Raw genomic sequence first — 19,948 nt, 5'->3', positions numbered from 1 at the left:
TTCAAGGTCAGTGCAGCCCAGGCTCCCCTTGAGCTTCACATTCCCCACTGGCCTGTCCTTGTTGCTGAGAATAAGGTGGTATAGCAGCTCTCTTCATTGTCTCCTCTACCACTTGGAGAAGGAAGTTGACATCAGTGTATTCCAAGAACCTCCTGAATTGCCTGTGACCTGCCGGGCTCTCCCCCCACCAGGTGTCAGGCTGGTTGAACTCCCCCATGAAAACTAGGGCTTGAAACATGAGGCTGTTCCTGTTTGTCTTTGATGACCCTCACTGGCTCATTTTCTTGGTCAGGTGGCCTGTAGCAGACCCCTACTGTGATACCACCTGTCCCTGCCCTCCATTTAATCCTGACTCCTAAACTCTCCGTCAAGTCCTCATTCATCCCCAGGTGGAGCCCTCATGCACTCACTCCTGCTGGTCATTCACATGGAGAGCAACACTGCCTCTCTTCTCCCCTGCCTGTATCCTTCCATTCCAACCCTCCAGTCACAAGATGTGTCATCCCAACACATCTCCCTGTTGCTAAAAGATCACAGCCCTGCAAGCACATGCAGGGCTCTAACTGAAATTCTCACTTCAGATGCCTTTGCTTTTTTCACTGGGTGAATGGCAGAGCCTTGAGGAGTGGGGGGATCAGCCCAGGACTCATCCTTTGGGGATTGTCTGAGTGTAGCAAATGGGAGAGTTCCCAGCTCAGAGAGGCCCCAGCACAGGGAGGTTATTGCAGCCCAGGAGAGCCTCAAGGGTCTCACTCAAGGCCACTGTTTACAGGGCCACAAGAGATGGGCTTTAGTCACATCCTCATCCCACTTCAAATCAGAAACTTCCTTTGAAAGTGGGAGAACAAGAATATTCTGCCATTTACGGAAAAAAAAAAAAAAGTTTCCTAAGTCTGTTAATTAAAAAAAAAAAAAAAGCAGGAGCTCATTGAATGGCACTAGTTCCTGGAGCAGTGTTTCTGATAAGCTCAAGAGGAGCTAAATCCAAGGGTTGTTCATCAAGGCCAAGGCCTAGTGAGCATTTTTCAAATCATGGTGCAGCCTCCTGGGTGGGGATGACACACCACCATACTTTGGCATCAAATTAGTAAGAGTGAGATAGACTGAGGTTCCCATCCCCCAAAGGCTTTAACTCCATTCAGTGAGGTACAGCTAGATATTCATCCTTGGCATTACTTCTTTCTGTCATGGGGGAAGTTATCTCCACTATACATTTTTCCTCATCATCCTCATCAAACAAACATTTGTTACCAGTATGAATGAGTTTCCCTAACCTTTACATGTAGAATTTTTATTTTAAATCTTATCAAATAAGAGGTGGTCAGAATCTTCAAGATTTGAGGCTCCCTTTCTTCAAAATCACTACAATTTAAGTTATTCAAGTTAAAAAAAAAAAAAAAAATTAGCCCAGATCAGGCACAGAGTTTGAGAAGAATGACTCTTCAAAAGTCAAATGTTGACTCAATGACAATGAACTTCCAACACTGCAGAAAAGTTTACCCTTTTCTGCTGCCTAATGGAAGTTGCAATTCAGCATCTTACTGATTGTCCTGCATGGTTCACTCAAAAATGTGGATCCAAAAAGACTGACAGTAGCCAAGTTTAATTCTTATCTGTAATTTTTTATCATTCTCAAAACACAAAGAACAATTCATAAACATATATTTCTAAAACATGCTAGAAAAGCATGTTATCACATGCTTAATCCAGAAAATGTATATGACCCAAGGATGAAAAAGAATACATACAACATCGCTAAAATATATTTATGCATATGGTAGTTTAAAAAATATTGTGATGAAATATAAGGTGCCGGCACTACAATATTAAAACGGCTAAAGCTAGTCATTTCAAATAGAACAATCAAGGAACCAAGGATTAGCTTTGCATTACAAACAACTAAATCTGTCCTTAGTAACAAAAAATGCACAAGTTTCTGTAACACAATCCGTCTTGTGAAATTCATCTTCAGCTTTTACACGGTTGATCCTCGAGGTAGATTCCATCCCAAACTGAAGGTGAACATACTGTCTATGGAGTATACCAAATTCAGCAGCTAACAGCATCTATCAACCAACACAACTAATTTGAGAGGTCTTTGTTTATGCACTGAAAAAAAGGCACTGCCATATAGGGTTAGGTTTCTTACTGGAAAGATCACCAAAGATAAGAAAGGAGAAAGACTGATACAAATTAATCTCATCAAACCCTTTTTAACAGATACTTCCCCCAGCATGTACAGGGAACAGATTCCCATGTGAATCTCTAGTCAGACAGTACAGTCTGTGAGACAAAGAAAACATCAGTGCCAGGTGTTCTTATCTCCAGACAAGATGTACTGGCTGAGCTGGGCAGATTCCTTGCAGCGACAGAAACCAAGAGTCCATAGGAAAACCAAGTAAAAGCAAAGGTGAGAAAAAGAAAACCTCAAAACCCCAGACTGTCTTAAGACACTGCACTGTATTTGCTCTCCCCACCACCTCTACCATTCATGCTCCCACCAAACTGGTGCTGCCACCATAGCTGACATATTCTGCCTATCCCCTCCCCCAGTAATTCAAGTTTTCTTTCCTCATGGAGAAAAAATTGTATGGAAAAATCCCAATGGAGCGGACAACAAAGTGCATCATGATTGTATCATAAACTCTGGAACACAGAAGAATCTTTTGGATTAATGCACACACACAAAAAATATGCACATAGTAAAAAAACAAGGAAAATGAGACCAAAATATTCAATTTCAGAAAAAATGTTTTTAACTGCTCATAAAACTTTTCTGTGAAGGCACATAGCCACACTGAGGCATCCCTTTCCTCTAGAGAACCAAGTGTCCTCCTATCCGAGAATTTCTTGCAGTACAAGGCATTTGAGAGGCAAAACCAAGCTGATGTTGCAGGATACCCACCTCAAATAGAACAAATTGGCAACAGGTCTGTGGTGCAAACACAACAGTTACTTGGGATGAGTTACACTGAGAAGCAACCTCTTGCCAGAATTCACTGGCCTGGAAATAACACCCTGATTTCATTTTCTCATTAGAAAATACATTTCTGAATAAATTATGTTTTAGCATAAATTTCTGTGTGTCAATAGAAACAAAGTGGGTGTCAGATCAGCCTGCCTTTCTCCACGATAAAAAGCAGTTTCATTTTTGGCTACTTAGATTTTGTGGTCTGAAAGGGTAGTTTTCCATCAAATTGCAAGTGTCAGAAAACAGAAGTGCTGCATAATTTGCTCAAGACTTTACAGAAAAATGCATTTTAATCCTTATCTAGTCCATGGATAGCAATATTTTCTCAGTGCTGAGTCCATTTAATGCTTTTGAGGTCAATTCCATCTTGCACCATTTCCCAGAGAGGGCTGTAAAGAAAAGGAGAAAACTGAGAGCTAACTAAAAGGCAGAGGACATGAACAACAATAATTAAACAGATTTTATCAATGATAAAAGGAATTAGGACGTATCTATCTGCCTGTCTTGCCCTTAGGAGGTCAGTGAGCTTCAGGTGATCAGCCCTCAAATGTGTTCTCAATCAAAAATACAAGTGAGGAGAGGGTAGCTGCTCCACCTCATTTCCTGCTCTCGCTTTCAGCAGAAAGCACTGGGGTCTCTGAGACTGAACCCTTGCATTTTCACTGTCCAGGTGAGTCACCAGTCTTTCAGTTTCACCAGAATTAAACAACTTATCAATACATTACTCAGTAATATCATCTCTGGCTTAAAACCTCTTAGGTACTGCCCTATGTGCCTGCCCTACTCATATTCCTTCTCTGATAAAGGCAGGATCTGGGAAAAGGTTTGATGTCAGGTTTGTTTCCTTAGAAATTTGTCACTAATATTAAAATCAGGCCCCTACCCACCTGGGGAACACTGTTGCTGATATAGAGAAACACCACCAGATTTTTGAAGCAAATAATTACTTTCACCTAAATATATCCAATTCTTCCCATTATTATCACAACTAAGAAGTCTTTGTGTTCAACGAGACAGTGTCTCACCTCATTTCCCTCAGCCTCTTCACGTGCTGTATGCACTTCTGCACTGTATAATCCACCTCTTCTTCTGTAGTGAAACGACCGATGCCAAACCTAAACAAACAAAAAAAATCATTAAGGAACTGAATAACAAGCACATGGAGGGGGTGGAACAAATCTATCATTTACTTTTATCAGGAAAGAAAAATATTTGGAAACATTAGGGCAGACCACACCACACACCTTATAGATGAGTGAGCCAAGTCTTCATCTGTTCCGATTGCCCGCAAAACATAGGAAGGCTCCAGAGAGGCTGATGTGCAAGCACTGGGACAGGGAAGGCAGGGAAATGTAAGACTTTTGCTTGATCTCCTCCAACAAAGAACAGGTCACTTACCTCTTTACAACACCCTGTATCAGCTTCTGCAGCCTCCTAGAAACCGTAAGTGAATGCAAGCAAGTAAAGTAATATTTCTGCTATTGAATAAAAAAGAATACAAGGGGCAGGCATTATCAAGAAATGAGAGTAATAAATTAGGAGCATATGGAAAGGACAGAGAATACAGATAATACACAAGAATAAACACAATGCCACATAGAGGCAGCAGGAATGTAGACCAAGATGTATTTGAAGTATAGTCTGGGAAAAAAAGACAGAGACTATCCAGAGAAGATAGCACATAAGGAACATAAAAGGGAAAAAAAAAAGACTTCACAAGCTGCAGTTTGGCAGCTGAACAAATAAATGAAAAACAGTGCACAGAAAGATCCAGAGCAAGATGACTGCAGTTGTCAATAGAGAGAGCTTCCACCTTGCAGCAGAACCGGTTACATGCTGTGACTCAGTTTTTACAGGTTGGAACACGCAGTGCCAATTGAAGAGCTGTAAACAGCTCTCAGTGCCCAAAGCAGAGACTCAGAAGAAATCATCACATTACAGATGTGTTTTGCTTCAGGGACAGTCATGTGGAGACTTGCTCTTCCTGCTCATAGTGCCAACCAGTTCCTAATTAAGATATGCTGACCACTTTGTTCTCAAAGGTGAGGGAAGAAGAAGAGGGGCATCCTTATACTCCATTCATTTCACCATGAACATCAGGTTTGTCTTGCTAACTGAAATATTACTTGTCACTCCTGAAGTCAGAAGAGCTCCATAAATGCACAGGCAATTTTCTTTCTTGCTTTTGCTCTTAACACAGGAACTATGAGTTGATTTGATTCAGATACATGCCCAGCCTCACTAATTGCTGTTAAAATATGCCCAAGGACAGAAGCTGTTCAAATCTTGGTGGCCTTTAGAATGAAAGCATCACCAGTGCAAGTCAAGGCTACTCAAATAACCAGTTTGCAAGGCTTGTAGATAGGAATTTCTGGGTTAGTTTTGTGGGGGCCTTTTGTTAGGATATTTTTTGGTTGGTTTTTGTTTGTTGCTTTTTTGTTCTAGGAAAAGTAAATTCTACCCTTAGTTCAAATGTGTCACTTTAACACCACTGTAGAATGTATTCAATGCCAGGCTGACTCATTACCTGAATATGCAAATATGGGGCACAGAGGAGACTACTTAGATTTACCTTCATTAGCAGATGCTATTTTCTCTCAAAAATACACTGCTATCCTTCCCATACATTTCACATACCTTCCTGAAGAAAGAGCCACATCTTTCAGAGCCATCAGAAGACTCTCCCCTTCCACATATGCAAAAGATAAATTGATGCATCCTACATACAAATAAATGAAATAGAGAAAAGAATCCATCAACTAAAATCTCAGGCAAATTGTCCCCTACAAGGAAGAACTTGCATCATGTGCTCAAGTGCATTATTCAATCACAGCCATTAACACCAAGTTTGCCAAACAGTACTAACTGGCTCAGAATTTTGTTTGAGTTACCTGGATAGCGATGTTCTTGATCTCCATTCATCACCACATCAGGAACTTCACTCATTATTTTTGTAATCAGTCGCTCCGCCAGTTTTGAGATTCGATTATGGTCATACTAGGTGAGAAACCAGGAGAGACACAAGTAATAAACAGTGTACTGTCTGACCTCACTCAAACTACTCCATGTCACCAGCTGAAGCAGAATTAAGTAACTGGGTTTGGCCAGACAAGGGAAAGAACACAGCTGAAACTTAAACTGTCAAACTTTGCTTGCTCTAGACACTGTTTTAAAAGAGAATAACCCCATGGCTCCTAGCTAGTTCAGTCTTCACAAATGTTTCAAACCATTCTGAAAGATCTACATACACAAGCTGCCAAACTGACTTTCATAAAAGCACTGAGTTCTTTTGGCTTAAAAACAAGTTAGGCAATGCAGAAAATGATGCATTTTGCACACAAGAAAGGGCACCTATTATGGCAAGTGCCTCTTATTTCCCAGGAGCTCTCAAACTGTACCACAGAAAGACACAGACTTGCAAACTACTATTAACTCAGCTTTTACAATAAGTAACCTGCACAGTGAGAATGGCCCATGTGCAGTGTCTTGTTCTAGACTGAAAAATGAGGTCACTTATACCAAGAAAGCAGTAGGGATCAGCTTTGGCACACAGAACTGGCCACATGCAATTAATACTTGTTTACACTTGAAAAAATTAAAACGAAGCCAGGCTAGCTCCAACACCAGTTGGTTTTAAAATGCCATGAACTCTGCCAGGCAAGGAGGAGAATCTAGATCTGAGGCTTGTGCAGAATTCAGACTGTGCAGGCTTCCTAGCCTCAACTTCGTAATCCCACAGCTCAGATGGTGGAATTCCGCCTGTCTCCTGGAAAGACGCTTGATCCTTTGGGTGCAGATATCTGATCTATGCATCCCATTGTCACTGTGTTTTTACATTCCAGCTATAAGGAAGGAATTGGTGTCCACAAACCAATGTAGCAGCATACAGAGGCTCAGACACCAGACCTAGCAAGTAAACTTTACTGTCCAAGCTAAGAAAAAAGAAAATAAATTCTTAGTTGCAAAGCTGCAGTAAACTTGAACTTATACTTAATAAGTACAACACATATAATAACGGACTAGGAAGCCTTATTTTTTCAATATACAATATATAAACATGGCAGTAATTTCAAAGATGCTGCTAATACACATGTGCATAATGGAGAAATAAATACAAGCACATAAAAGCCATATTTCACTAAAACTGACTGTGAACTGTAGCCTTGTTGTAGAACAATATGATTCAGACCACTTCAAGAAAAAAAGAAACTTTAGAAAGAACTTACAATTACCCAAAACCATCCCTTAAATTCTCAAAACATTCCCTTAATGCCAAAATATGAGACCCAAATTAAATTCAGTTACATGGATGCAAAAAAAACTAAGGAATCCAAGATCTAAATGGTGCTGTTATACTATTTTCTGGAACCCAGGACAAGTATCTTGTTGCACATACCTCCATCTCTTGCTGCGCCACTTCACATGCTGCCCCCAGACCCACTGCTAGAGGTGTGGGCACAGTTCCAGACCGCAGTCCTCTCTCCTGGCCTCCTCCACTCTGCAGGGGTTCTAGCCTGACACGTGGTCGGCGGCGAACATAGAGAGCACCAACCCCTTGGAAGCAAGGAAAGCTGTTTATGAGCAGGGACTCCAAGCTTTGGTAACATTGCTTATTTCCACAGCAAACACACATGTGGACACTTAACTGGAGAAAAATAAAGTGAACAAGTTCAGTATAATTTTCTAGGAAATGGTGCTTGTCCCCAGTGATCATGTTCAGCCTTGCAGAGCTTCAGGCATGGGAGCTCAGCTTTTTCAATTCTGCTTCAGCCATCAAAGGACTCAGTGCTTCCCTTCCTTCCCACAATTCCTGTACACAGCTTAAGTTCATCCCCTTGCATTGAAGTTTTTATGTGCATTCACTAATGTTCTCTTACTGACTTCCAAATTCTTTCCCTGGATTACAAGACCAGCGCCAGTCCCAGGAGTCCTCTCCCCTTCTTCTTGTTAAGAAGACTCACTAGTGGTAACAATTTTCAGCAGATGGATTAGATGAGACAGTTTTGCTAGTCAGTCAATTTAATGCTCTACTCTCCTCACCTAAAAAACAAATTTTCATGTGCCCTGGTACACTTAAGAAGCAACTGTCACCACAGGAAGGACAGTTGCAACTTCCAGGCATAACAAATGGTGAAAAATTATGTCTGTCATCTGTCCAAAAATACTGGTTGAAAACCTAGTCCATGTCCAGAGATAATGTCTTCAGCTCTCAGTAGAACTCATACAGAAAAAAAAATGTTGAAAAATAAGGATTTTGTCTTTTGTTTCTGAATAGCACGTAGCATATAGCAAACCTGGTTTCTGGCTCTCTAACACCCACTGTCACAAACCAAATGGACCTTGACAATAGTAATAGCTGGACTTTTAGTATTTTTGAGTCAACCAGAAAATGAATAGCTGGATATTAAACCTCATTCCACAAAGAAAATGAACAAATGGAGTTGGGGGAATGAAGCCACTGGAAAACAGTCAAAAATCACTCATCAGTTACCTTTTGGTCTCTTTGTTGCAAGTCACACTCTGGTCTAAACTTTGCCCTATAACCATGTAATTTAATTTCAATCATTTCAGTGCTGCTTCACACCAAGCAGATGATTCCTGAAAACCCCACCGCTGTAATGCTGACACCATTATACAACACTGTTTCTTCCTTCAGTGAAGCCACCTCAAACAATTTAGCACTTAAGATCCACTTACCGCAGCTCTACACTGACAGCAGTGCCTGAACTACTCTGAAGTCTGTCAGACTTCAGAGTGTCAACACCACTCAGAAAAGTTTTCTACAGGTTAAGTAACTGACACTATGACAAATGTGTTTGACTTCACACCTTGTGGTAGGTATGGAAACAACAATTCCCTATAAAGCACTTCAGTGAGTACCTTTGGGCCCATAAATTTTATGGCCGCTGATGCTCATTAGGTCAATTTTCATGTTGTTGACGTCCACAGGAATTTTACCAATCGCTTGTGCAGCATCCGTGTGGAAGAAAACCTTATGTGCACGGCAGATCTCACCTGTAATAAAAACACCGAGCCAAAACCAGATTATCTTAAATGCTTAACTGCTATGATCCCAAAGATTCCAGCAATGGATCTAAAGCATTGAGGTTATTGAGGTATCTGAGGTGACAAAGGTAGAAATGGGGGCTGTGATGTTTCTTTTACAGTGAAGTGACTAAAACTGTGCATGGGCTACTGTAGCTGATGCCTTGGCACAGGTTTAGGCAGGTAAGACTACAGTGAATTTCTTCAGCTGAGAAGTTAAAAGGTTTTCTACTGTTAAGAATTGAGATTATTTCCAAACTGACACCTAACAAGTTTAAGAACAAAGGCTGCATGAAATATCAAAGTCTCTACACAAGAATGACTCCACAGTTGGACAAAATTGGTTTTTCTTGGTTTTTTTTCTTCTCAACATCCATTACAAGCCAGCCATCTTTTCAAGTTTGTATTTGCTATGTATTTTTATGTCATTTCCTCTGTTTTCCAAGTTTTCCAACACTCAGCTACAAAAACATTCTCAGAATTGTCACACATACTCTTACTACAACCTGAAGTCAGTTGAGCCTGTCACCAGGCTAAACTGTATGAAGGAACAAAATAATGTATTGTTCATGGGCAGTAAACATAACTATTATTTATTTTTGTCATCAAAAAAATCTTCTAAAGAATCTGCACAGCTGCATCTGAGACCCCTCCTCTGCACAAGAGGTTCAACATGATACTTCAAAGGATAAGTAACCTTTCTGTGGTCCAGCAAGGTCAGGCCACAGGCAATACCAGGCCACAGGCCACATGGTAATAGGGCCTCAGGCTCCCTCTGCAAGGCCTCAGGCCTGACCTGTTGGACCTGTTACCAAGATGTTATGAGAACATACTGGAGGAAATTGAGCTGGCACCAGCTGCCTCTGGCATTTAAACATGGGACCATAATAAGGACCTAAACAATATAAGCACAGGACAAAAACAAGAATCCTTGGGCCTATAACTCACTGATGGTCAAATGCTTGTCAACGAAGAAACAGAACCTTGGAAAACCTTGGCAAAAATGCTGCTTTGAGCTTAATGAAGAAAGAAATAAATGCAGCAGCTAAGCAAGAAGAAAACCAGATGCACAACCAGATGCCTGCCACAGCCTAAGAAAACAATACCCTATGGAGTATGTACTCCAAAGCCAAGCCAAAGCCAAAATATAGTCAACTCAAATACAGAAACTCAAACATCTTATGAAAGGGTATCTTGAATATGAAGGTGTGCTGGTTTTGGCTGGGGTAAAGCTAACTTTCTTCACAGTGGCTAGTATTGGGCTGTGTTTTGGATTTGTGCTGAACACAGGGGTGATAATGGAGAGATGTTTCTGATATTGCTGACCAGGGTTTGCACAGAGCCAAGGCCTTTTCTGCCCCTTGTATGGCCATGCTGGCAAGGGGGTTGGGGGTACGTGGGAGGCTGGGAGGAGACACAGCCAGGACAGGTCACCCAAACTTACCCAAGGGATATTCCAGACCATATGACATATGTAATACACTTTCAGTATAGAAAGCTGTGAGGAAGAAGGTGGAAGGGGGAGACATTTAGAGTGATGGTGTTTGTCTTCCCAAGTCACTGCTGCATGGGATGGGGCCCTGCTCTCCTGGAGGTGGATGAACATCTGCCTGCCCATGGAAAGCAGTATAGAATTCTTTGTTTTTCTTTGCTCGTGTGCATGCTTTTTGCTTTTCATATTAAACTGTCTTTATCTCAACCCATGAGTTTCCTATCTTTTACCATTCCAATTGTGTCCCCAATCCTGCTGATGGGGGAATGAGTGAGCAGCTGAAAGGTGCTTGGTTGCCAGCTGGCATGAAACCAGGACAGAAAGGGTAGGTGTCTAAGTTTTGCTACTGGAAACTTTCACAGGAAACTTCATCAACAAATCATCTGGGATGCAGCGACCTGGAGGATCATCAGGGAGGTGCCTGCTCACCCTGCTTGCTCCAACAACAATGGTTCTCCAGGGTCTCCCTTCATCTGCTCTGAGGTCCCTGTCACTCCACCTGATGGCTCAGAGCCTGGCTCACCCTCTCCCTCCCTCTAGTTTCAGAAGTGTAGCTCTTCAGTGGCCTTTTGGCCTACAAAGAAATTTTTCATGACTATATACGACAATACTGGGGTAAGGACTGTCCAAGTGTGGTGCTTACCATCCTCTCCCACTCCAAATCCTGCACATTCCTCCTCCTAAACACTACAAGTGCTCAATAAATCATTATAGTATATAAGCTCAATTTTGGCCAGTTATTCTTTACAATTTTTTCATCCATCATACAATCCAATGAACTGCAGCTGATCCATCCAGAGCAATGATTGCTGCAATTTTCACCATAAAGGTACTGAACATCATTCTCATTTCCCTTTTGAAATCAGTTTTTATTTGGGACAGCAGTATTATTTATTTATATTACATTTTTTATTTTAAAATAATGATGTCATTATTTTTTCCTTAGCTATATTACACCTAATATTTTGTATCAGTAGCATTTGAGGATGAAAACATTAACTAAAATGAAGTAGAAGCAACCTTAGCTGGCATCTAAAAGCCACAGTGTACTTACCAATGTCACGAATTGGCTGCTTTACTCCTATTTCATTATTTACAGTCATTACAGTAACCAAACTTGTATCCGGCTGGAAGGCAGCCTCCAGCTCCTGGTGAAAGATTCAGAGGGACAAAAGTTCTGACTAAGAGAGAAGTAGGATTCCTGTGCTCATCTTCAATTTACCAGCAATTCAACCACCAGTCCCTCATTTGCAACAATCACCTGGGGTTCTGACAAACAACCCTGGAAAGAACACTAACCCATGTGAACATTAAATGCTTGTAGGAAAAGGGAATCAGTTGTATTTCTGCATGTCCTAACCCTTCGATGGACCTGCCGTCCCACTTGATTTAATCAAACCTCAACAGCCTTTGCTATATCCTGTTAACTTCTCTGAACTATTTTCTTTAATAAATTAACCACCCACAGAACAGCTCAAGCCTCTTCTAGCCAAGGTGAGGCTGGCTGTAAAGGAACTGCTCTTTATAAGAAAGTCACATCACACCTGCAGCAACATGCTCAGAAAACATGACTCGTTATTGTGCCCACAGGCTGATCCCTCACTCCCATCACACACACAACCAACTCTCCATGGCAGGTGAGGGACTGGGAATAAAACTGTTGCTGCCCTGTGCTACAGGACATCAATGATGAATTAAAACCATACAATTTCTACATCTCAGGGCTGCAGCCAGCACATACAGAAGGGCTGGCTCATGGACAGCCATAGGAAGTACTGTAATCACTGAAAAAATGCCTCACGTATTGGGCTCCTTATAGGGTACAGAAAAGTTCCATCTGCACAGCAACAGCTAACAGTGGAATAGGAGGTGGATGTTTTGATTGAGAAAAAGTGTAGGACATTAGACAGAAATCCTTCTCCAGATCTGACAGATATGACTACGATTGTCACTTCTACTTTGTGATATTTATCATCCTTTCCTCTTTTTCATCTAGATGACACAAGGTTTTGACCATCAATTTAAAGCAAAAACCTCTTTTAGTTTCCTTTTATCTGTAACAACTTACCTTCAGATCTATGAGCCCATTTTTTTTAACTGGTAGATATGTGATGCGAAAACCTTCTGTTTCCAGGGAACGACAAGAATCCAATACACACTTGTGCTCTGTTTGCGTAGTAATAATATGCTTTTTTCTGGATTTATAGAACCTTGCCACACCCTGTCAGGCACAGTCCATGAAAAAGAAATTGGCCACTGAAGAAAATAGGTATTACACAGTATGATTGGAAATAAGAAATTACTACTTAGATACAGTTCATTTGAATCTTTCTTGTTTGACCCAAGTCACGAATTTAAAAGGTATTGACACATAACCCATACTACATATCTCCATCAGCACCTGCTTTTCAATGCATCTCACTTCTCAAAAACTCTGTGAAAATGTTTATTGCTGTTAAGCTGTAGAAGCCTTTAACCAAAGCATATTTTTGAAAACTTTTGCAGTGGAGTCATAAACACTGAGAAGTCCGAACAACCCCATACTACATACACAACCTAGTCTTCATCAGAAAAAAGATTCTAATCTGCATGTCCACTATATTTCACAATAAAGATTGCAATTACATAAGCAGAAGGATTGCATTTGGTGTATGCAAGATAAACATCAAATATTTTACACTGCCCTCAAAATTATGTCCTGGGAACCAAAACATTCATCCATGTATTTCACCCACATATGTAACAGAGTATCACAAAAGTAAATCCAGAAATAAAAATATGTTATACTCCAACATATTAACATTTAAGTTGTTGACAGACTGTTCTTAAATACATAATTTTAACATAATGAATAAGAATCAGTAAAAACCTTTTACCTTAATTGCCATATTATTAGATTCTGTTGCACCACTGGTAAATATAATTTCCCGTGAATCAGCTCCTATTAAATCTGCAACTTGCTGTTTAAAAAGAAATACAAATTTGACTTGTTAAGAAAACATACAATCAATTCATTACAGCAAAATACAAGTGAAATGTTTAAGAATACTCCTTTGAGGTTCAAAAGGATTACAGCTGGTACCTAAGTAAGTTATGCTAAAAATAGTCAAAATATCTGCATAAGGAATCCACAGTCATTAGAAGTGGTATTAAGCATTAACCTCCTATAAAAGAGATAAAAGCTTAAGTAGACAAAACTCCTTACATACTACTTCAAAAAAAATTACAAACACCCTTACCTAAGATTAGAAGAATGATAAAATATGGAGTTAGTCCAGTGACTTCAGCAAAATGCTTGTGACTCTAGAAAATCAAATATACTGAGGCACTTTTACTTAAAGTATTGTTTTCTGCCCTTTTAGTTGCTCTAATCTCACTGTTGGAGCAAGTGCCAGCTTCTGCACCTAGGACTGGACAACACTGGGTATGCAGACAGACTGGGGAATAAAAGGCTGGAGAGCAGCACCACAGCAGTGGTGAGACCTGGGAGTTTGGGCTGAGGGCAAGTGGAACAGGAGCCAGCAGTGCCCTGGCAGCCCCAAGGGCCAACCCTGTCCTGGGGGACATCAGGCCCAGCATTGCCAGCTGAGCAAGGGGGTGACTGTCTTGCTCTGCTCTGCACTGGGGTGGCCTCACCTCAAGTCCTGGGGGCAGTTTGGGGCAAATCTACATAAGGATATAAAGTTATCAGAGAACATCCAGAGGAGGACCATGAAATAGTTAAGGGCCTAGAGGAGAGTCTGTAAAACAAATAGCTGAGATCACTCTTCAGTCTAAAGAAGATGAAACTGAGGTCAGATCTCACTGAGGGCTGCAGCTTCCTCATGAGGGGCAGCAGAGGCAGCTCTGCTCTTGGTGACCAGTGACAATGGTTTAAAGGAACAGACAGTGCTGTGTCAGGGGAAGTGTAGGCTGCATATCAGTAAAAATACCTTTCACCCAGAGGGTGGTCAGGCACTAGAACAGGCTCCCCAAGGAAGTGGTTACAGCCTTAAGCCTGCCATAGTTCAAGGAGTGTTTGGACAATGCTCCCAGGTACAATGGGGGGATTGTTGGGATTTCCTCTGCAGGGCCAGAGTTGGACTTGGTGATCCTTGTAGGTCCCCTCCAACTTGAAATGTTCTATGATTCTATCTTCTCCTGCAATAAATCTTCTAATGTACAGCTAAGCAAAGACGAAGTTGCTAAATCCAGCCTACAGAGAACAGGGTTTTTTTCTTCTTTTTTTATTTTTTTTTAAGGTTCCTTTGACCTGGGATTTCCTCAGCAGCAGGAAAACCAGCATGACCGCTGAGCACCAAAGACTCACCCGCCTTGCGTTCTCCATGGCAGCCTCGCTCTCCCAGCCGTAAGCGTGGGTCCTGGAGTGGGGGTTGCCATAGTAGGCTGTTAGGTATGGGAGCATGCTGTCCAGGACTCTGGGATCCTGTGGAACACAAACCACCCCACCTTAGAGAAGGAGAAGGGAAACCGTATCTGTTCCCTATGGACATGCCCCCTTGTCAAGGGATCAGCAGCACTTCTGTTGCACTGTCTTGCTTTAGCTTGAGCCTGACCTTGAAAATTTGAGGCTACTACATTTTATGTATAACACAAATATTCGACAATTATGTTCTCTGCATGGAATCCTGATGTGTTCCGAAAGTCAGAGAAGAACATCATAATTTGAGAGAACAGAATCACAGACCCATTTGGGTTGGGAGACTTTAAAGCTTATTTTGTTCCATGCCCCTGGCCCAGACAAGGACACACCTTCCATTAGATCAAGCCACATCCAATCTGGCCTTTCTTCTGAGCAGAAAAAATACAACCTCTTAAAATGTTAAGAAAAATGTCAGATCAGTATTTTTGTTTAATTTATAATTATATTTATAATATTTTGTAATTAATGTCTTGCTTCTCGCAACTGTCCCCACTCCAGCAGGGGTCGATGCGAGCCCCTTCGCGGCTCCGCCACGCTCCCGTCCTGCGGCGCTGGGGCTGTCCATCCAGGAGGCTGCCCGGCATAGCTACAGCCCTTCCGAGGGATGCCGGACTGCCCTGTGGTGACAGGAACAGTCTGCGCCTAACGCCGCCTGTCCCCCACGTCAGCACGGGACACATGCGACCGCTGGAGCGAGAGAACCGGAGTGTGGGGCCCCGCTCCGCTTCCCATGCTCGGTGCGGCCCTTACCAGCGGGGTGGTGGCCTGGACATCCATGTAGAGCGGCCGAGGAGCACCGACGCCATCGCTGGTTCGCCCTGAGGGGAGAAGAGGGAGAAAGCTGCTGTCAGGGGCCGGCAGGAGCGGGGGAGCTGTCCCTGCCCGGACAGGCGCTCTTCCCGACCGTGGCCTTACCTTGTCCCGGTTCCGGTCCCGGTTTCGGTCCCCCCGACCGTAGCCGCCGCGGGGCTTGTTCGCCCCTCAGGGCCGCCAAGCGTCGCCACAGCAGCATGGCGCGCGCCAGGCACAGCGCAGGCGTGTCACCTCTTCCTGTACGTCACGGCGCGCGCCGGAAGCGGGGCCCAGACAGGCGGAGGTGCGGTGCGGCCTAGCGAGGTACGGTCTGGAGCACGAACACTGGCACGGGCACAGGAACAGGGGTGGCCGGGGCGCAGGTGAGGTGAAGCGCGCGCTGAGGACCCCGGTTCGCTCCCGAGAGCTCTTGCGCCGGACGGCAGGCAATGGCCGACGTTCCTGAGGCGTCTACGGCCTGAGCCTCTGCGCTGAGTCCCCGTCCTTGGCCTCGGTCTCCGTAAGGGTGGGTTTACTGCCCGCTGCTCTGCCTCCGCGACCGGCGGCAGCCGCGAAGGACGAGTCAGCATTGGGTGCTCGGTCAGGTGCCGCGTGCGCTGCTCACTAGGGACTGGGAGCGTACAGGCTGAGGTCCCTAAACAGCCTCGGCAGCCACAGCGGCGCTCGCAGGAGCTTGTTGAGGGGAAACGAGGTCGTCATTCCTTCCTTGTCCTTCCTACCTGATAGGCAAGGAAACAAGCCTGAGAACCAGCACAACCTCCAGCGCTGCACGCGTGAGAAGGTCTGAGCTGCACGGGCCGGCCTGTCAGCCCAGTTTGGTTATAGACAAAGCAGTAAATCGATGTGGATATTGTCCTTTGTTTTTCAGATGCCTGTGACCGTGGGCCCGTATGGGCAGTCGCAGCCCAGCTGCTTTGACAGAATAAAGATGGGTTTCATGATGGGCTTTGCAGTGGGCATGGCTGCAGGAGCGCTGTTCGGAACATTTTCCTGCCTCAGGTATGCCAAGGAAACGGCTTCCACAGACATGTGGTGACAGGGCAATAGCCAGAAAGAAATGGTCCTGCCGTAGGGTTGGGAAGGGATTGGGTCTGGTCCTGTGCCAGTCCCATGAGTGGAACTTTGTCTGACTTCAGCTATTGCAGTAAGCCCTGTGCTCCAGCAGGTAAGTCTGGTGCTGGCAGGGCATCATCTGTGAGCACCCAGTGTGTAACCTTAACCCTGGGCACTCCCTGTGGCCAGGAAGTCTCAGTTTCACAGACCTTTTCTTGCCTCTTGTAAGGGAGATTCATTGTGAAGCTGAGGCTGTGGAGGATTAGCTCCAGGAGGAGCTGGGTGAATTGTTTGTGCAGATACATGTACAGCCTTTTCCTGGCCCTTAAGCTTCCTGAGGTGCTCTGTAAGCTCTCAGTGTCTGTATCATGGTCCCTTTGCATGTGCCATGCCCTGCACAGAGGCACTTACCAAACTGACCCTGAGTCTGAATTGCAGGAGTGTGGGTAAAGCCACAACTGGCATTGGCACAGTCCGACTGTGCAATGGAGAAGGGCATATTCCACCTTCCCCTGGGGCTCACCAGCATGCTGACATGAGAACAAGCCATGTTTGCTGCTCTACGTTTACTCTGTCACTGCTGACTGACCTTGCACATCCTCTATGACAAAGAATCACTGAAGTCAGCTCTTTCACACTTTGCAGAACTCTGGTGGTTTTTATCTGTGATTAAACATGAGTGATGATTTGGTAGGTTGGAAGTTGATGATGATTTAGAGGTGAAGGAGGAAAAGGCACAAATCCTAATCCAATGTGAGTTTGAAGTTTTCTAATCTCTCAGTTTGCAGAGGGTAAGCAGCATGATGCTAGCAGAAGATACATATTTAGGGCATTTAAAAGAACCAGTGAGAGTGGTTCTGTTGTACTTGAATGACAACAACTACAACAAGTACAACTACAGTACTTCTGCTGTTCCATTTTTGAGGGAAAATCTCATGTTTTAAGAATAAAGTGCATGAAATTCCTTAGACCCTTAAGTTTACTGCAATGCCTAAAAGCCAAATATTACAAGAGCTTCTTGAGACAGAAAAATTATTTTTGTTTTAGTCTGACCTCGGGTAAATGAAAACTGGAGAACAGAAACACCTTTTGAAGTTTCTAGGCCTTTCAGGTGTTCCGTATTAAAAACAGTCAGTAGTAAATAGAAAGTTAATTTAAATTTGGGATATTAAAAGGACTGCCACTGCAGCTGGAGAAGATGGCAGTACAGTAGCTCAGACAACTCTTTTTATACTCTAGTAAGTGAAATACTGGGACAGTATTTTTTTTCCCATATTAAGGGTATTTGGGAGACCAGGATGCAAACTGTTCCTGCTAAAGGTGTGGCAGGGAGGTTCTAGTACAGAAAAAAATAGATATGGGCGATTGGTGATGTCCACCCAAGAGCCCCTGCAGTAGCACAGGGTACTGTAGCCAGTCTCTGGGGAGGCAGCAGCTGTACAATTGCACAGATTTAGATTGAAGAAGTGTCTAATTTGCAACCATGAGCTGTCTCAGATGTTTTCTGCTACACGTCTGTGACCTGACAGGTTTCAGCTTTCACATAATCCCTGTGGTTTTCTTTATCTCAGGATTGGCATGAGAGGACGAGAGCTGATGGGTGGAGTTGGCAAAACGATGATGCAAAGCGGTGGGACATTTGGGACATTCATGGCCATTGGTATGGGAATACGCTGCTAATCTGGAGTTTGGGATTTGTCCCAGAGCGCCCCCACCCAGCCATTCCGCCACTGTACAATAATAAAATCTTTAGATACCTGGAAGTGAGAGCTCTTAATGAAACCTCAGTCCTTCCCCTCTGTGCTCTGCTGATTTCAAGTGTGCTTTTTTACAAAATTTCTACTTTCTTCCCCTCTCCTAGTCCCTAAACAAGGAAAATTAATAATTTTTACTACATTGAAGTTCCTGTTTTACAGATATAAGTACACCACACAAGTTTCTGCTTTTGGCATTTGGTCAGCTCACAATGCCCATGTGGATGTAGAGCTGCTCTGTTCCTTCATGCGTTCCTGAATCTAGGAAAGTTGGATGTGGGTACTTCAGATTAATGATCAAATTTCTGTCCTCCTGCAAAAATGGGTAGGTTCCATTTCTGAGTCCCAAGTGTCATGGGGCAGGTATCCTCAACAGGGTAAGGGGACCCCAGGATTCAGGCAGGTCCGTAAGAGCTGTGGTCCCAGAAACAGAGCCTTTTCTTACAATCTGGTTTAGCAGGCCTACAAGGTGGTCAGCACTTGCCCAGGAGAGCAGGGGGATCCTTCCTGCTTCTCACCAGCCCAGGAAGTGTGCTGCCTACAGCTGCCCTAGGAAAGGGTTGTTGGTGTTGTGGTCTTCCATTACTTGCCTTTTGAAACAAGGCCTCTCTCTGCTCCTCCTATAGTTCTGCATAAGGAAGACACATGAGCAGCAGCACTACCTGAACCAGCACCTGTACAGCCTGGATCTGGTCCAAGTGCCTTTTCCCTATTTTCAAGGCAGAAACACAAATTCACTGCCTGAAGCACAGCTAGAGAGCAGCTCTACTTCAGCTATTATGTTACTATTGCTCAGGATCCTGCTGTAGTCCCAGCCCCTCTCCACCTTTGCCTTTTGCTTACTCACAGTTCCTTGATTTAGGAGAGGCCTTTGCCCCACTGCAGCTCAAGGACAGATACAGCCCCAGGGGCTGCATAGCAGGTCCTCTCCTCACAATACCACAGGAACACCAGCAACATTGCTGCCTGCCCAACCTTCACCCACTCCCAAGGAATGTTCTGTTCTCCCTATTCTCTCCACCTTTGTCTTTTCTTGGTGGTTAAAAAGGCCAGGGAGATGGGACGGGGGTAGAAAGGGCAAAGCACAGAGGCAGGCACCCTCTAGAAACCAGATTGAAAGCCAACATAACTGACTTCTCCAGCCACTTGAACATTTTTGAAGGATGGGAGTCAAGGTGGGCACGAGGCGGGGTCGTCTCTGGACTGAATTTTAAGCGTGCCTGAGGACGGCAAGAATTGTGCCCACATCCTTAGCAACCATGGCCACACTGCACAGAGGGGTGGGACAGCTCCTGCTTGTACTGTCTGAGCACATGATATCCCATGGCGTACCTAGATACTGTGCAGTGGTATCCCAGACACTGGGCAGTGCAGAGCATATATCACTCACCTCCAGG

At 43.7% G+C, this 19,948-nt stretch overlaps 2 protein-coding genes across 5 annotated transcripts; one reads left to right on the top strand and one right to left on the bottom strand.

The window, feature by feature from the left end:
- Positions 1-1,601: 1,601 nt before the first annotated feature.
- Positions 1,602-16,019, bottom strand: NFS1 (NFS1 cysteine desulfurase). Its single transcript, XM_023940075.2, has 13 exons — positions 15,847-16,019; positions 15,682-15,749; positions 14,818-14,934; positions 13,385-13,468; positions 12,577-12,729; positions 11,563-11,656; positions 8,852-8,986; positions 7,368-7,525; positions 5,863-5,968; positions 5,609-5,690; positions 4,216-4,299; positions 3,997-4,086; positions 1,602-3,360 (listed from the first exon to the last, which is right to left on the bottom strand). The coding sequence occupies exons 1-13, from the start codon at positions 15,941-15,943 to the stop codon at positions 3,297-3,299; spliced, it is 1,332 nt and encodes a 443-aa protein (XP_023795843.2). The 5' UTR covers positions 15,944-16,019; the 3' UTR covers positions 1,602-3,296.
- Positions 15,964-18,560, top strand: ROMO1 (reactive oxygen species modulator 1). 4 transcript variants are annotated; one of them, XM_023940078.1, is made up of 3 exons: positions 15,964-16,047; positions 16,613-16,743; positions 18,369-18,560. In XM_023940078.1, exons 2-3 carry the CDS (start codon positions 16,613-16,615, stop codon positions 18,475-18,477), a joined length of 240 nt encoding a protein of 79 aa, XP_023795846.1. In that variant the 5' UTR covers positions 15,964-16,047; the 3' UTR covers positions 18,478-18,560. The 4 variants fall into 4 exon arrangements, with proteins under 4 accessions (XP_023795846.1, XP_023795844.1, XP_023795847.1 ...); XM_023940076.2 differs by having other exon boundaries at positions 15,996-16,106; XM_023940079.2 differs by lacking the exon at positions 15,964-16,047 and adding an exon at positions 16,112-16,249.
- The last annotated feature ends 1,388 nt before the right edge of the window (positions 18,561-19,948 follow it).

Source organism: Cyanistes caeruleus, chromosome 16, assembly GCF_971803275.1.
Source record: "Cyanistes caeruleus chromosome 16, bCyaCae1.hap1.1, whole genome shotgun sequence".
In the NCBI taxonomy this organism is placed as follows: domain Eukaryota; kingdom Metazoa; phylum Chordata; class Aves; order Passeriformes; family Paridae; genus Cyanistes; species Cyanistes caeruleus.
This window is presented reverse-complemented; position numbering and strand designations above follow the sequence as displayed.

What these genes read in the sequence shown, in the direction of transcription:
- ROMO1 (XM_023940078.1), top strand. Translation starts at nt 16,613, where the DNA reads ATGCCTGTGACCGTGGGCCCGTATGGGCAGTCGCAGCCCAGCTGCTTT. An exon ending in GGAACATTTTCCTGCCTCAG is followed by an intron (nt 16,744 to 18,368) that starts GTATGCCAAGGA and finishes TCTTTATCTCAG; the next exon opens with GATTGGCATGAGAGGACGAG.
- NFS1 (XM_023940075.2), bottom strand. Translation starts at nt 15,943, where the DNA reads ATGCTGCTGTGGCGACGCTTGGCGGCCCTGAGGGGCGAACAAGCCCCG. An exon ending in GCAGCCAATTCGTGACATTG is followed by an intron (nt 8,987 to 11,562) that starts GTAAGTACACTG and finishes TTTTTATTACAG; the next exon opens with GTGAGATCTGCCGTGCACAT. An exon ending in TGGCGCAGCAAGAGATGGAG is followed by an intron (nt 5,969 to 7,367) that starts GTATGTGCAACA and finishes TTTCTCACCTAG; the next exon opens with TATGACCATAATCGAATCTC.